Raw genomic sequence first — 15,459 nt, forward strand, 5'->3', positions numbered from 1 at the left:
ACAAATTGATTAAATGAGCCTTTGTTTCGATGACTTCATCTACCAATTGATTCATGTTCGCATGACAGCTGCCAGTTTCAGGTGAAACGAATATTTGAACGAAAAACAAAAGAACAATAACGACTTGAGGTCGCATCTCAAGTGTTTTTTCTCATGTCAAGTATGTATTTTATCAGCCACTTCACCTGTGACAAGCTCATGCTTGTTTATTACACTTGTCACGTGACTCACAGGAAAAGGTGTAACGGATGCTGCGAGGGCTGAGGTTTCTGCACAGACACAAACAAAAAGAGCACAAGAACTACGATCATCTCTGTGCAACGCTGCAATGATAGTAACCGATTAAAGCAGTGTGCAAAACTTTGATAACTTTGAGACTCATCTCACTTCTAATCATTCAGTGGACAAAAGGAGGATAATTCTTTGTCTCTAGCGGCGATTTTTTTAGGACTTCCTGTTTTGTGAAAACGGATACATAACCAGCAGCTCTGATTCTCTCGGAGAGGAAACACTGATGTAAGTCAATGTAATTCTGTTAATAATCTCTTCACTTTGCATCCAGTGCTTAAATTAGGTTCCCACCGTAAGATTGTGCGTGTTGCAATATACATATTGCCCTAAGATGGCAAAAAATGCATTGAAGTGTGATGCAAATCTGAAATTGAAAAAAGTCGGTTTTATGTTTTGTACATGACAAACAGTATACTTATACTTATATGAATGTGAGGGATTTGGATTATTTTAAAATAATTTAAATGAATTCTATGCTGTATAGAAGTTTAGGTTCAGTTTTGGTTTCCTTTCTCTCTCTCTCTCTCTCTCTCTCTGTGGTTTTACAACAGACTTTAGGACACGTTTTGATACTGGTTATTGTACTGAAGAACTATTCTAGAATTTCTACACTTTTATTTATTCGGAAGGTAATAAACTGAAGCTACCAAGACTTCACCTGAAACATGAAAAATGGGTTCCAGTGCATGTAAGTTTTTTTTTTTGTCTCACAATATACAGGGAGTGCAGAATTATTAGACAAGTAGTGTTTTTGAGGATTAATTTTATTATTGAACAACAACAACCATGTTCTCAATGAACCCAAAAAACTCAATATCAAAGCTGAATATTTTTGGAAGTAGTTTTTAGTTTTAGCTATTTTAGGAGGATATCTGTGTGTGCAGGTGGCTATTACTGTACTGCATAATTATTAGGCAACTTAACAAAAACAAATATATACCCATTTCAATTATTTTCACCAGTGAAACCAATATAACAATCGCAACATTCACAAATATACATTTCTGACATTCAAAAATAAAACCAAAACAAATCAGTGACCAAAATAGCCACCTTTCTTTGCAAGGACACTCAAAAGCCTGCCATCCATGGATTCTGTCAGTGTTTTGATCTGTTCACCATCAACCACAGCCTCCCAGACACGGTTCAGAGAGGTGTACTGTTTCCCCTCCTTGTAAATCTCACATTTCATGATGGACCACAGGTTCTCTATGGGGTTCAGATCAGGTGAACAAGGAGGCCAGCTCATTAGTTTTTCTTCTTTTAGACCCTTTCTTGGACTTGGACGCGTGTGATGGAGCATTGTCCTGCATGAAAATCATGTTTTTCTTGAAGGATGCAGACTTCTTCCTGTACCACTGCTTGAAGAAGGTGTCTTCCAGAAACTGGCAGTAGGACTGGGAGTTGAGCTTGACTCCATCCTCAACCCGAAAAGGCCCCACAAGCTCATCTTTGATGATACCAGCCCAAACCAGTACTCCACCTCCACCTCGCTGGCGTCTGAGTCGGACTGGAGCTCTCTGCCCTTTACCGATCCAGCCACGGGCCCATCCAGACTCACTCTCATTTCATCAGTCCATAAAACCTTAGAAAAATCAGTCTTGAGATATTTCTTGGCCCAGTCTTGACGTTTCAGCTTGTGTTTCTTATTCAGTGGTGGTCGTTTTTCAGCCTTTCTTACCTTGGCCATGTCTCTGAGTATTGCACACCTCGTGCTTTTGGGCACTCCAGTGATGTTGCAGCTCTGAAATATGGCAAAACTGGTTGCAAGTGGCATCTTGGCAGCTGCACGCTTGACTTTTCTCAGTTCACGGGCAGTTATTTTGCGCCTTGGTTTTTCCACACGCTTCTTGCGACCCTGTTGACTATTTTGAATGAAACGCTTGATTGTTCGATGAGCACGCTTCAGAAACTTGGCAATTTTAAGAGTGCTGCATCCCTCTGCAAGATCTCTCACTATTTTTGACTTTTCGGAGCCTGTCAAGTCCTTCTTTTGACCCATTTTGCCAAAGGAAAGGAAGTTGCCTAATAATTATGCACACCCGATATAGGGTGTTGATGTCATTAGACCACACCCCTTCTCACTACTGAGATGCAGATCACCTAATATGCTTAATTGGTAGTAGGCTTTCGAGCATATACAGCTTGGAGTAAGACAACATGCATAAAGAGGATGACGTGGTCAAAATGCTCATTTGCCTAATAATTCTGCACTCCCTGTATGAACATCTTTTCATATGAAAGTTTTTAAATGTTTTTTTAACTGATCGCTTTCCTGATTTAGCAAAAGAGGACCGACAGCCTTTGATTGGAGATGATGAAGGTAAGGGCCTTTGTATTAATTTGTATCAGAAATTTTATTTTATAAATGTATATTTCTTTATTATAAGAAATGACATTGCATTACAACTGGCATACAGGTTTATTGTGAATTGTTTTTTAAATAATCTAAAACAGTTTACTGGTTAACTGGTTAACAGAAATCTAGTGTGCTGAAAGTAACTAGATTTGTATCTCAAGTTTAGTGTGCACACACACACACACACACACACACACACACACACATATATATATATATATATATATATATATATATATATATATATATGTATATATATATGTGTGTGTGTGTGTGTGTGTGTGTGTGTGTGTGTGTATATACAGTAGTTAACATTTGAAATTGATCAAAAAAGTTCATCAAAGCTGCCCTAAGATGAGAAATGGCTATTGTTTTGGTTTTAGGCCAATTTTAATTTATATATATATATATATATATATATATATATATATATATATATATAGATATTACTTATAAATCCACCTTACCCCTTATGAAGAAAAAGCATAATGGAGTCGCGACGTCGCCCGGTATGGCGCAGCCGGGGCCCCGCCATGGAGCCAGGCCTGGGGCTGGGGCCGGCATGCGAGCGCCTGGTGGCCGGGTCTTCCCCACGGGACCCGGCCGGGCTCAGCCCGAAACAGCGACATGGGGCCATCTTCCCGTGGGCCCACCACCTGCAGGAGGGACCGTAAGGGGCCGGTGCCTTGTGGTTTGGGTAGCAGTCGAAGGCGGGGACCTCGACAACCCAACCCCTGGACTCAGAATCTAGTTCTAGGGACATGGAACGTCACCTCTCTGGGGGGGAAGGAGCCTGAGTTGCTGCGGGAGGTCGAGAGATACCGGCTAGAGATAGTTGGGCTCACCTCCACGCACTGCTTGGGCTCTGGAACCCAGCTCCTCGAAAGGGGCTGGACTCTTCACTACTCTGGTGTTGCCCGCAGTGAGAGGCGGCAGGCTGGTGTGGGCTTGCTCATAGCTCCCCAGCTTAGCCGCCATGTGTTGGAGTTTAACCCGTGGATTTAGAGGGTCGCCTCCCTGCGACTTCAGGTTGGGGGGAGGACTCTCACTGTCATTTGTGCCTACGGGCCGAATGGCAGTGTAGAGTACCCGGCCTTCTTGGAGTCCTTGGGAGGGGTGCTGGAAAGTGCTCCAACCGGGGACTCTATCGCCCTGCTGGGGGACTTCAACGCTCACGTTGGTAATGCTAGTGACACCTGGAGGGGCGTGATTGGGAGGAACGGCCCCCCTGATCTAAACCTGAGTGGGGTTCTGTTGTTGGAATTCTGTGCTAGTCACAGTCTGTCCATAACGAACACCATGTTCAAGCATAAGGGTGTCCACAAGTACACGTGGCATCAGAACACCCTAGGGCGGAGGTCGATGATCGACTTTGTGGTTGTATCATCTGATCTCCGGCCGCATGTCTTGGACACTCGGGTGAAGAGAGGGGCGGAGCTGTCAACTGATCACCAACTGGTGGTGAATTGGGTCCGTTGGCGGGGGAGGAGGCCAGACAGACTTGGCAGGCCCAAATGCACCGTGAGGGTCTGTTGGGAACGTTTGGCAGAGACCCCTGTCTATGTTCTCTACCTCTTTGGTCGACGCAGCCGTCCGGAGCTGTGGCCGTAAAGTCTCCGGTGCATGTCGTGGTGGCAATCCCCGAACCCGATGGTGGACATCGGAAGTAAGGGAAGCCGTTAAGCTGAAGAAGGAATCCTATCGGGCCTGGTTGGCTCATGGGACTCCTGAGGCAGCTGACAGGTACCGGTGGGCCAAGCAGACCGCTGGCCGGGTGGTTGTGCAGGCAAAAACTCGGGTCTGGGAGGAGTTTGGGGAGGCCATGGAAAATGACTATCGGATGGCCTCAAAGAGGTTCTGGCAAACCGTCAGACGCCTCAGAAAAGGGAAGCAGTGCCCTGCCAACACCGTATACAGTGCTGGTGGGAACCTGCTAACCTCGACTGGGGATATTGTCGGACGGTGGAAGGAATACTTTGAGGATCTCCTCAATCCTGCCAACACGTCTTCCACTGAGGGAGCAGAGGCCGGGGACCTGGGGGGGGACTCGACCAACACCCTGGCTGAGGTCACTGAGGTTGTTGAGAAGCTCCTCGGTGGCAAGGCACCAGGTGTGGACGAGATCCGCCCGGAGTACCTCATGTCTCTGGATGTTGTAGGGCTGTCTTGGTTGACACGCCTCTGCAGCATCGCATGGACACGGGGGACAGTGCCTCTGGACTGGCAGACCGGGGTGGTGGTTCCCCTCTTTAAGAAGGGGGGCCGGAGGGTGTGCTCCAACTATAGGGGGATCACATTTCTCAGCCTCCCTGGGAAAGTCTATGCCAGGGTACTGGAGAGGAGAATCCGTCCGATAGTTGAACCTCAGCTTCAAGAGGAACAATGCGGGTTTCGTCCTGGACGTGGAACACTGGACCAGCTCTATACCCTCTTCAGGATGCTGGAGGGTTCCTGGGAGTTTGCCCAACCAGTCCACATGTGTTTTGTGGATTTGGAGGCATTCGACCGGGTTCCTCGTGGTGTCCTGTGGGGGGTGCTCTGGGAATATGGGGTAAGGGGCCCTTTGCTAAGGGCTGTCCGATCCCTGTATGATCAGAGCAGGAGCTTGGTTCGCATTGCCGGCATTAAGTCAGACTTGTTCCCAGTGCATGTTGGACTCCGACAGGGCTGCCCTTTGTCACAGGTCCTGTTCATTATCTTTATGGACAGGATTTCTAGGCACAGCCGGGGGCCGGAGGGGGTCTGGTTTGGTGACCACAGAATAGCGTCTCTGCTTTTTGCTGATGATGTTGTTCTGTTGGCTGCATCTGGCCAAGACCTACAGTGTGCACTGGGGCGGTTTGCAGCTGAGTGTGAAGCGGCTGGGATGAGAATCAGCACCTCTAAGTCTGAGGCCATGGTCCTCAGTCGGACAAGGGTGGCCTGCCCCCTTCAGGTTGGTGGGGAGCTCCTGCCTCAGGTATCTTGGGGTCTTGTTCACGAGTGAGGGAAGGATGGAACGAGAGATCGACAGACGGATTGGTGCAGCTTTTGCAGTAATGCGGTCGCTGTAATGGTCTGTCATGGTGAAGAAGGAGCTGAGTTGCAAGGCGAAGCTCTCGATTTACCGGTCGATCTTCGTTCCTACTCTCGCCTATGGTCATGAGCTTTGGGTCATGACCGAAAGGATGAGATCCCTGATACAAGCGGCCGAAATGAGTTTCCTCCGTAGGGTGTCTGGGCGCTCCCTTAGAGATAGGGTGAGGAGTTCAGTCACTCGGGAGGAGCTCGGAGTAGACCCGCTGCTCCTCCACATCGAGAGAGGCCAGCTGAGGTGGCTCGGGCATCTGTTCCGGATGCCTCCCGGACGCCTCCCAAGGGAGGTGTTCCGGGCATGTCCCACCGGGAGGAGGCCCCGGGGAAGACCTAGGACACGTTGGAGGGACTATGTCTCTCGGCTGGCCTGGGAGCGCCTCGGTGTTCCCCCGGAAGAGCTGGAGGAAGTGTCTGGGGAGAGGGGAGTCTGGGCGTCCCTTTTAGACTGTTGCCCCCGCGACCCGGTCCGGGATAAGCGGAAGAAGAAGAAGTATTACTTATAAATGCATGAAATGAGCATTACCAATCATTCCAGTTGTCTGTATAGATTCAGTCGTGTCATGTTAGGCAGTGCAATATCAACAAATATTATGGAGTGCACATTTAAAATACATTAAAATTTCTTTTGATTTAACCGAATGCTTTACTTTTTCAGAAATTCAGCCTATTTTTGAGGATCTTAAACTTGTGCTGATTGGAAGTCAAGGTGCTGGAAAAAATGCTATTGCTAATGCCATCCTTGGGAAGAAAGTCTTCACATTCTGGACGTCTTTTAAGAGTAAATACGTCAAAGAGACTTGTAGAGTATCAGGAACACGCATTCATTTGACTCGCACTTTTAGGCTGGACAGGAGACCTGAGTAGATCAGGGAAAACCAAACGTGAAATTGTCCGCTGTGTTCAGTCCTTATTCAGGACTGGACCTCACGCGTCATCTTGGCCCTTAAAGTGAACTCAATGCTGTCAGAGTCGACCATCAACACCCTAGAAAGTCTGCTTACCGTTCAGGTGTGGGACCACACCATAGTACTCTTCACACATGGAGAAAAGCTGGGAGATTATACCATTGAGGACTATATCCGATATCAGCAGCTTCAGTCTTTTATCCAAAAATGTGGCAAAAGATATTTTGTGATCGAAAACAATAGCAGCAACCAGATTACTGATACAATTCAAGAGCTCGTTGCCAAGAAGAATTCTGCATTTTATTTTAAACTTTCAGCTCAGATAGAGGATAATAATGCTTTAGAATCAGACTGGAGGCTTGTTGTTGAAAGAATCAAATCTAAAATCACTTCTCTGTTAGCTTTCAGGGAAAAATTACGGTTAGATTTGCAAATGCAAAACAGCAGCTCGCTTAGAAGGTTGCTCGATTCAAAAAATGCTGAGATAAACAGACTGAATGCCATTGTTCAAGAAAAAGAAAGAGAGATAGAGAGGTTATGCTCAGGAGGTCTTGACCCCTCTGGCCTACACAGACGAATTGCTGAACTGGACGCTGAACTAAAGGGAAGGAATGCAGAGAATGAAACACTGAAAGAAATGATAAAAGAAAAGGATGCTAAAATTGAAGAACTGAAAAAAGAGTTACAAGTACAGCGGCAAGAAGGGGCAGAAGAGGATCGATATGCAACTGCGAGTGCAGACTACCGTAGGAACCTCTGTCAGGGTGTCTCCGATGGGGCCACAGGAAGCCAGACTCATGTACCTTTACAGACCATTGATTCAAAAGGTAAGTACAAAAATAATGAATTACCTACAAGTTGCGTTACGATTAATGCATACAGCAAAGGTAATGTGGAAAGACCTCAAGCCGCCAATTTGACCATTTCTGCGATTAAATTTCTTTGGATTTCATCTTTAGGTAAAAATGAAAATGAATGAATTTTTCATTCAGACATACTGGCTACCATTTGTTTTGTGTGGCTGTCTAGGCTCAGTTCTATACGGATGGAGCGACGCTCTTCTGAATATCTTGAACGAGCTGTCCGAGAAGACCTGAAGAAAATGATATTTTTTATGTGCTGGACTGAAGAATATAGAATAAACAGGGGCTCGGTAGAGCACAGCGACAGAGTTGGGCTGGCAGACCTCATGCTGAAACAGTGGGGCGAACAGTCGGTGCTGAAAACACGAAACCTCTTGAAGAAAATCCCTCGCAATGACCCTACCATAAAAGAACTGCTTGAACCTTTCTTGAAGAGAATTAACCCTCTACTGCAATTTGATGGCGCATTATAAAAAATTATTCCATGTAATGTTTTGGGAACATTTTATCGAAAAGGTTTTTCTTTTGATTTAACTGAATGCTTTACTTTTTCAGAAATTCAGCCTATTTTTGAGGACCTTAAACTTGTGCTGATTGGAAGTCAAGGTGCTGGAAAAAATGCTATTGCTAATGCCATCCTTGGGAAGAAAGTCTTCACATTCTGGACGTCTTTTAAGAGTGAATACGTCAAAGAGACTCGTAAAGTATCAGGAACACGCATTCATGAACAATGCAATGTCACAAATCTACCAAACAATGTAGAGAAATAATTAAGTAAAAAGGGAAAAACACTGATATATCGCATTTGATACGGATGTAGGTTTGTATCATGGTACAGGGCTGTGTTTGATTGGGGTTGAAGCTAGCTCTGCAGGACGATGGCCCTCCAGGACCAAGTTTCTCAGCCCTGCTGTAGAGTGTCCCGTTATATGTACTTCATGGAATGAGATTTTACTGCATGTTAAGCTTCAAGAAGCACAGAGGTGCATCTTACACGTTTTGTACATGACTTTGGGTGCTCCTGCACACACAGGAACCTTCCTGTTCTTCGCACTTATATGTATTGTCATTGGGAAATCCTGGTTAGGTATAGGAGCCATAGACCCCTGATTCCTTACCACTCACTGCGCAAGAAAAACTAAATTACGAACAAGCAAAATAAAAAAAAACGGATCCTTAATGGATTGTTTATCCAACAGTTTGATGAGAAAATGTGTGAATACATAAGAAACAACAACAGAAGCTAACAGTTAAACAGTGGAGGTCAAGCCTCGTCTCATAGTTTAATTTACGAGTGTGAAGTGTATGTTCATCAAAAACATCAAATATCTACTATATCATTAAGATAGTCATATCAGTGCATTTTGATCATTTTATCCGTAAGCTATTTAGTTTGCAGACTCCTTATCACTTCAGTATGACGCTGGTTTTATATTTGAACATTCAGACTACAGTGTTTAGTAGCTTAGCTAATACACATTTAAAAGTTATACTTATAATTAATTTTCATTACCGACTATAACGAGCAGTACAACCAATTTTCTGAGGAAGTCGATGTTTTTAAAAGGCTGAAACACACGGCCACTCATACAATTACGTGATACTTTTGAACTCTTTTGAACCGAAATATTTATTTTTTTAATTTATTTGACCTATTTCATAAACCATTTGTGCCTCAAGCGTAAAGTATTTAGCTTTTACTGTGTTGATTACTGTGCGTATTATTAGTCAGTAATGTTATTTTTGTTTTCTTTGCACAAAAAAGGTATTCTTGTAGCGTTGCAAAACTGAAGTCGAGTCACTAATGTCACATGGATGTTTGTACTATGTTTCTGGACCCATGCAGTTGAATAAAATATCTATTTGTATGAAATATTTCCAGTTCCTCTATTTATGTGTCGGTGCAGGAAGTGCTGAGACTATAACAGACCGTGTGTTTGACAGCGTGTCATTATTTAATCAATATGGAGCTCAGTCCGCTTCCTCTAATACTCCGTGAGTATATCATTTTCTCATTCAGGCATGTTGTATAGTGACACAGCGAAACAGTGTTCATTTGTATCATATTTAATTTTATTTGTGTAATGTTTTTTACATTATTCATGCTGCTGATGATGATATGTGACATCAATAGTAACAAATCCGTCAGTAGCTCATGATATCTGTGTGCTGTAGATGAATGAGATCAGTGTTGTAATGGTTCTTGGGTTCAATCAGACATGCAGTTATGTTTTTCTGGGGGTTTTTTCAAGGTCAGTTACTTCAGTAGCTCTTAAATCTAGACTATTATTAGATTACCTCTAGCCTGGTTAGTGCATCTACATACATTATTTGAGGAACTTGCATTCAGTTTGTTGATTGATGTCAAGTTTTGTTGGAATTGTTCAATACGTTAGCAATAGGATAACCGTACCTTATATAGATCTATGCTATATTTAATACTGCGAGACAGCTTGTGATGCAACTTCCCGCACCAATCACAGATGACACAGACTACGATATAAAGATAGCAAGACAGAATTAAAGAGCTGAGCAATTTCTGCATTGTGACAGTTTAAGGACATCGGTTGTTTCCTTTGTATAAAACGTTTTGCTACCGTAACCGCCTGCTGAGCAAACAACACGATCCAGCAGTTTTAAAGCATTTAATTCAGTGTAGCCTGACTATGACTCTGGCGTACGGTAAATCAATACTGTATTTTCTCAAGAATAAAGTTATGATGTAACGAAATCTCAACACGAAGGCAGGATCAGAGCTTTTACCAAAAGCAATTTGCTACTTGTTTTACAGTAACGTTCACGCAATTATTATTACGCAATTTATACTGTTCTGGTCATGTACTTGTTTTAATTAAAGAATTACCTCAAAATAAACTCTTTAAACTAGGTTTTTATGTATTCAAATCCATGTTTTGACATATTCAGATGATTCTAAAGCAACAACGTCTATATAAATCAGTGTGATTTGCCTCCTTTTGCTTTTTAGTGCTGATTTCAAAAATCAACCCTGGACGCACTCAAGGTATATTTATGTATACTTCCTCAAATCTTCTATAACTCGGTTGAACTGGTGTTTATAGCATGTACAGTATGAGTTTGTGCAGTTGTTTAGTATTTTATTTGGTCCTCAATGACATACATGAGCCGTGTATAAAACGTTTTTTGTTGGATTATACATATCGACATGAGTTAAAGTTTATAATCCAATGTAAATCCAAGCCATCTTCAATAAACAATGTGTTTTAATCTCCTTTAAATTAAACAACAGATTAGTTCTTCAACCTACTGATTATGAACATGTGATCACTTATTAAAGGGCATAAGATGAGATAAGATAAGATGGTGGTTCTCTTTAAGCATTTAAGAAGAAACTGCTTATAGAGCTGATGCTTTGTGTCCTCCTGCACCTTTAGTATGAGAATTTAATATTCATATGAGCCTATTAAGTTAAGAATAAGGACCAAATGCCCAGAGGTGAAAGCTAAAGAAGATTTAAAACATCATTAATGTAAATGATAGACATCTTAAAGTCAAAGACAATCACTGAATATTTACAGTATTAACTGTATCATGAAATAGTTACAGACCAAACCAAAATAACAGTAAAGCCCCAGAGTTCAGTGTTCACTGGAGACACGGTTACTCTGAGCTGCGGTGGACGGTTAACTGGACAGACGGTCATCTGGTACAAAGACTTCACAGCAATAGTTACCGGTGATCAAACAATGACACTGAGAGATGTGGGAGTCTCTGACGGAGGAAAATATGCATGTGCTGTAAGAGAACTGACAACCGTCAGTCAAGTACTCACGCTGACCGTGAGACGTAAGTGATGTTTGTTTTTACAGGGCAACCTGATTTTGAGTTACTGTAGAATTATGAAAACGAACAGCATCCATCAACGGTAGAATGTGTTGTCAGTTAAATTAAACTTAACTTCACACAGAGAGGCCCAAGCCTGTAGCGCGCGTTCATCCCGACGGACGGGCGCTCGGGGGACAGACGGTCACTCTCACATGTGATCTACGGCAGATGGACGTCAGCAGCTGGACGTACAGCTGGAACAAAGACGATTCGCCGGTTCACGCGAGTGATTCACCGGAATACCGAATCGGTTCTGTTGATGAATCTCACGCGGGTCGCTACAGCTGTGCTGGACACGAGATCGGAGGATCCCGACACTCACACACCAGTGATGAAGTTACACTGAGCGTATCGGGTGAGAGTGAGTCAAGTATTTTAGACGCTAATCAACTCATATCAGCTGTGTGTGTGTGTGTGTGTGTGTGTGTGTGTGTGTGTGTGTGTGTGTGTATGTACAAAACAACATGCCATAAATCTAAAAATTGAAATAAAATTAATTTAAAGGCTGAAAACAATTTTGAGCAGATGGTTACATTGTTTTTATCCCAGGTAAGTTTTAATAGTCATTTTTGGGTTTTTTAGAAGCTCCATTGTCGGTTCTCTCAGTTCTCAAACTGATCAGTTTTCTGCTGGCAGCTTCTCCATATCTCCTAGTGACCGTCATACTGGGAGTCAAATACTACAGAGCTCATGGTGAGATCTCTCTCTTTCTCATCTGTTCTTCTACGCATGGGTTTAACCTGATCTATCATTGTTATCAGTAATTTCAATGTCACTTATTAAGTATTTTGTGTGTTTTTACAGTTTAGGCTGATGAGATCGATCATTATGCCGTTATAGAGAAGTAAACCTGCAAATTTCTGTTGAGATGTGGCACTGATGATGCTTACTCAATGTCCTCATATGGCCTTAACACCGATGACTTAACTTCATTGTTCTTTTTTTATCCGTCAAAGTATTTTGGATGCAGTGGCCCCTTTTAGGACTAGATTTCGACTGATGTTGAATGCTACTACTCGAGCTGTTAGGCTTAAATACTGAATGCAACAAAGAGATAAGTTGCAGATTTATTTTGATATTTTAAAAGAACAATTTGTGAGTGTATATATCTAAACTGTTAGATCTAAGAAATCAAGTATCTCTCTAATGTTATGTGTAATTAGTCTCATAAGCCAGCTGTGCTGTGACATTTCTATACTTTTTTTATTAATAAGCTTGAAGCCGTTATAAATAAATTAAATTTGTTTGACACAGTGTCTCTTGCCTTATTGAGAGTGATCATCTTCTAAAAGGTTAATTCGAATCTACTGGTCCTAAATGTTTTGCTTTTAGTATTCTGGCCTCTCTATTCTGTGCATATAAGTCTTTTTAACATTCGTAAACATTTTATTTTAGTAGAACCAGTAATTAAGAAATCAAATTTAGATTCAGATTAGATTTTAGATCTTAAAACTACTGGAGAAGGTTTGACAATTGCAGTTACTTTTAGATTTATATTGTATTCAGTGTTTCAGCCTGGTTTTAAATCCAAACAAAGTACAAAAACTGCAGTATTGAAGGTTTTTAATGATTTGTTACTTGTTACTGACTCTGGGGTCTACGCAATTTTAATCCTACTAGACCTCATGGCTGCATTTGATACTGTAGACCGTAAGATCTTAATTACATACAATGTGTTGGTATTAAGGGTACTGCGTTGGGATGGTTTGAACTTTTTCTCAGTTCATTTCGGAGAGTTTGTCTCCTTAACAGCCTCTTTAAGATGTGGGGTCCCCCAGGGCTCAATTCTGGGGCCTATTCTGTTTTCCCTGTATATGGTCACATTAGGTATTTATTTGTATTGTTATGATAAGCATGATAAGCAAATGTGTCTGCCTTTGAAACTAAAAGATACTTGCTCTTTAGTCAGGCCTCTCTCTCCAGGTTGCAGATGGTCCAGAATGTGGCAGGTACACGAAAGCAGGAACACATCACCCCCGTTCTCGCCTCTCTTCTCTAGTTATCTGTCCATTTTAGTTTTAGTATTTGTTGACTTTGGTATTTGTTTTTAAATCTTTTAATGGTTTAGTACCTAAATTTCCTTTCCTTTTGATCAAGCTGTATGCACCGCTAAGTGCAATTATTGTAAGTCTGCTGACTATTTGCTCTTAGTTGTCCTAAATTGAAGAGCAGGGATGACTGGGCATTTGAAGTGGTGGTCTCAAAGCTGTGGACACTTTTAAATCTAGCCTAAAAAAATATTTATAGCCTGCTATTTGTGTCACGTCTCTGAACTGTGTTATTGTTTTTGTCTCGTGCCACATGCTCTCTGTGCCCTACCTTCCCTTCGTGTTAATTGTATAATTGTCGTGCAATTCACCGATGACTGTGCAGCCCATGGATCTACAAGAGGAGCTGGACGATGTCGACCTGGACTTAGACCGGGCACCTCCCCTGTATCCAGACTTCCTGTTCCCGTTCAGCTGTCCTGTTTGCCCGCTGGTTCCGCCCAGCCGTCCTGAATGCCTGCCTCAAGAGCGCACCCTAGAGACTATTCCCCAAAGCTCCGCTCCAGTGCCCGCGCCACGTCCATCACTGATTAAGGAAGTGACTAAAAGGTTTTTCTATTTAAAGAACTTCATAAAAACGCATATGCAAGTCATTATGATTATAGTGTTTTTTTGCTCCCAGTAGTCTACAACAGATTGTGTGTTTGACAGCGTGTCATTAATAGATCAGTCTAAAGCTCAGTCCAGTTCCTCTAGTGCAGTAACAGCGCTGTAAACGAGTCAAAACCCTGCCAACAGTTGGGTGTATTGTGGACACCTGTATATATTTATTTTATGTTTTGTAATATTTTTGCTGGTGGAAGTGTTTATTTTAGTTTTGTAGTTTTTTGGTTAAAACAGTTATGCAATTTTGGACCACAATGATGTCACTTCCCACATCGCTGATGTCTCGGAAAATAAGATCTGCATTTGTCCATAGTGTAATTCGTATCACAATACTGTTACATAGATATTCTTAGTAGTTCAGAAAAATGTTTTCTTCACACTTCCTCTGTCAACTCAAACTTCCAGACTGCTTTATAGATCTGAAGTAAAGTGATGTTCAGTTGTATCATGAGGACACAACAGCTCTTTTTATATGTTAGCAGAGATGTTTATCTTTCTATAGACTGGTCTTCAACACTTTCTATGATGGAGGTTCAAAAGACCTTGGGAGAGCTTCACAAATAGTGGACTGAAGCTGAATTCAGCGACATCAAGAAATGTTGCGTTCCTAGAAACAAGCTAAAACTACATCAAATTGAATTTTCTTTCATTTGATCTCAATGTTTATGGATTTCCACTCACTCATAAAACACGAGTAGAACAAATTTATGCCGTTCTAACATAAAAGAAATCCGTTTCAGTCTGGAAGATGTAAAATCCGTTTTACATCCCCATGCCACTTAAACACATCAGACGAAAGACACCCCATTCGACTGCTCCAAGCACATAGAGGCGACCACCATCTTGGAAGGTCCACTTCACGTCATTCACTATACTGTAGGCTAATTTTCAGTCATTGGGTTCACAGACCATTGGCTGTACAGGATTATGGCATCTTTCAAATATTGACTTATTACTATGAATGACATCAAGTTAAAGCCATTACAATATGGTAGACAGCTTAGATATATATGTATATACATATACATACTGTATACATATTGTGACGAGTTGGCTGCCCCTCCTCGTTATTGTCATCATCACCCCGTCCTTTATTCGCTGCCCTTCACAATATATATGGTCCAGATTTACAGCACACAAATGAGAGCCATATACCAACTTATGGTTAATATTTGGCTTTTGTTCAGAAAAACATATATAAACTGTTATAATCATGTGTGGCAGGTTAGTTGCAGTCCACATCGTAGCCCATTCAACAATGCTATTGGTTGCTTTGTGTATTCCCGTATTGCTATTGGGATAAAAAAAAATGCTGAAAATGTATATACTATTTCAACTCTCAAAAGAAAAAGCTCACTATTTAGAACTACAGCCTTTTCCCGGATATATTATTCAGGTGAGTGCAGTTTTGTTGTTTTAAATGTTTTCTAGGGGTGTATGGTACACTT

The 15,459-nt window shown here is 42.1% G+C and overlaps 1 protein-coding gene and 1 pseudogene across 2 annotated transcripts; both read left to right on the top strand.

Annotated features, from left to right (window-relative positions):
• The first annotated feature begins 115 nt into the window (after positions 1-115).
• On the top strand, positions 116-7,742 carry LOC122348155 (annotated as a pseudogene).
• Positions 7,743-7,994: 252 nt separating this feature from the next.
• LOC122348156 (sialoadhesin-like) lies at positions 7,995-12,582 on the top strand. 2 transcript variants are annotated; one of them, XM_043243424.1, is made up of 6 exons: positions 7,995-9,488; positions 10,480-10,515; positions 11,073-11,318; positions 11,440-11,718; positions 11,940-12,050; positions 12,162-12,582. In XM_043243424.1, the coding sequence occupies exons 1-6, from the start codon at positions 9,458-9,460 to the stop codon at positions 12,164-12,166; spliced, it is 708 nt and encodes a 235-aa protein (XP_043099359.1). In that variant the 5' UTR covers positions 7,995-9,457; the 3' UTR covers positions 12,167-12,582. The 2 variants fall into 2 exon arrangements, with proteins under 2 accessions (XP_043099359.1, XP_043099360.1); XM_043243425.1 differs by having other exon boundaries at positions 11,440-11,712.
• Positions 12,583-15,459: the final 2,877 nt, after the last annotated feature.

This window comes from Puntigrus tetrazona, chromosome 7, assembly GCF_018831695.1.
Source record: "Puntigrus tetrazona isolate hp1 chromosome 7, ASM1883169v1, whole genome shotgun sequence".
Lineage (NCBI taxonomy): Eukaryota > Metazoa > Chordata > Actinopteri > Cypriniformes > Cyprinidae > Puntigrus > Puntigrus tetrazona.